This window comes from Austrofundulus limnaeus, unplaced genomic scaffold (assembly GCF_001266775.1).
Source record: "Austrofundulus limnaeus strain Quisiro unplaced genomic scaffold, Austrofundulus_limnaeus-1.0 Scaffold59, whole genome shotgun sequence".
Classification (NCBI taxonomy): domain Eukaryota; kingdom Metazoa; phylum Chordata; class Actinopteri; order Cyprinodontiformes; family Rivulidae; genus Austrofundulus; species Austrofundulus limnaeus.
Genome location: NW_013952461.1, coordinates 836,753 through 838,670, shown reverse-complemented (window position 1 = coordinate 838,670; position 1,918 = coordinate 836,753). Strand labels below are relative to the sequence as shown.

The following is a 1,918-nucleotide window of genomic DNA, read 5'->3' as shown; positions in this document are numbered from 1 at the left end:
ATATAATTTACTGGAACTAAGTTGGAAAAATAAACATGAGGGTCAAATAAATTATAAAACTTGAGGTAAAGTTCTCCTTTTTTAATTTAATTGGTGCATTTTAAGTGCATTTATTTATTTATTGGTACATTTCTGTATTTCTGCTTTTATTTATAATTATGTCCGTTTTGGTCCTCCATATATAAAAGTGCAACATTGAGATTAGTAACACTTTGACTTCAGCACTTTCAGGTGCAACTCTGATTATGTACAAAATGGCAAATATAGTTTCAGTTAATAGGATGATCGATCAGCCAATCCGCCTTTAAACACAAGTTTAACCCCTGGCGTCTTCCCAGTGTCCACGTCATTTATTTAAATATAGACAATACGGCTTTTCTGCAGGTCATCCAACTGCTTTAAATGTGACTATTTGACTGTGGGTGGTGTCAGCCCTCTATAAAACATCATTATGTGAAGAATGTGGGCTGAGTTGCTGTTACCTCACTGCACACTCATCCTCTCTAAAGATCCATTAAACAAAGAAAGAACACGGCCATTAAAATCTCGAAAGGGGTCTCTCGGGTGCTAAATTTAATTTTTAGGTTACGCCACACGCAGCGTTCTGCCTCTTGGCTCCTCGTCTCTCTTTAGTAAAATGTGATGAAGTGGTTGGTTTCAGTGAGTAAATACAGCTTCAGGAGGTGTTACGCTTGTTCAGCCTGCATGAATAGTGCTGATTATTGGATACATTTTGACCAGTCTGTGTTATAGTCACTGTTTTCACAAAGAGACTTGGACATTTTTTTTTATCTTCCCACACAAAAATGGGGTTTTATTTAGGTTTCAAATATTAAGCTATTATGTAAACCCAGAACAAAAATAGGAGTGCTGTCATTCTTTGTGCTAGTGAGATACAAAAGAAACAAATCTGAATGAAAATTTAAACGGCTAAATCAATGATGATGTAATTTAAGAAAGAAAATACAAGACATTAGCCGTTTTAGCTTTTGAAGTCAACCTGCTGCAGGTCTGAGCCGTGAAGGGAGGGAGTCACAGAGCTGAGTTGGTGAGTAAGAGAGAGCTTTGTAACATCACAGCAGGAAAATATTGCAAAGGAAATTTAGGAAATTTCTTCTTTATGTTTTGTTTTAAACGTAAAAGAGCGCCTCAATAAATTGATACAGTCAGCATACATGTGTTAGTGCTGTGTTTCACGGGTATTAATGTGATATGTAGAGGAGAACAGAACAAGAACAGCCTAAAAATAATACAAGCAAAGAAAATGCGCATCAGAGTGGTGGGTGTTGAAATGAAAAAGGAATAAATACATTTAAATAATAAATAAAATTGAAACTGTACCGTAGCATCAAACGCAGATGTTCCTGATCCCCGATGACTTCGTATTTCATTGAGAAGACCAAGTGGCCGAGGGCAGCATCCACGGTGTAGTAATTAAAGTGTTCCTGAGGGCAGACAGGCAGAGAAAATGTTAATGTAAGGATGATGTCGCAGCTGAAACAATAACAACAACTCAGTGTTGGAACAAACTGGTAAAAGTCACGAATCAAATGGAGACGAGCTGATTTTTTTGTACTTTGTTGATAGTTTGTTGTTCTGTATCTGTCGACGTTTCCCATTTTAAATAATCAAGATATAAACTCATACTTCAATAGATGCAAACATGATCCTTTAACATAAAAAATTACATATTTTTATTTTAAATTGTTTATTCATTTAATTTAAAACCAAAAATTTTATACACATTAAGCGATTTATATACATTCAGCGTTGGCGAAAACGGGACATTTTTTTTAACGTCAGTCAATACAATCAGTGGAATTGGCACCTGCCGCCGCAACAAACTGTTCGGAATGCTAACGCACATAGTGGTGCTACAAGGAAACGTGTCCCCCCGAGAAACAGTTCAGTGGCCGGC

The 1,918-nt window shown here is 36.5% G+C and overlaps 1 protein-coding gene across 11 annotated transcripts in view; it reads right to left on the bottom strand.

Moving 5' to 3' along the window:
• The window catches only part of rap1gapb (RAP1 GTPase activating protein b), a 122,188-nt gene that overhangs the window by 22,470 nt on the left and 97,800 nt on the right, over positions 1-1,918 (bottom strand). For all 11 annotated transcript variants that reach the window (XM_014009555.1, XM_014009545.1, XM_014009551.1 and 8 more), the window contains one exon: positions 1,342-1,445. In XM_014009555.1, coding sequence (XP_013865009.1) covers positions 1,342-1,445 — 104 coding nt within the window. The remainder of the gene's footprint in view (positions 1-1,341; positions 1,446-1,918) is intronic.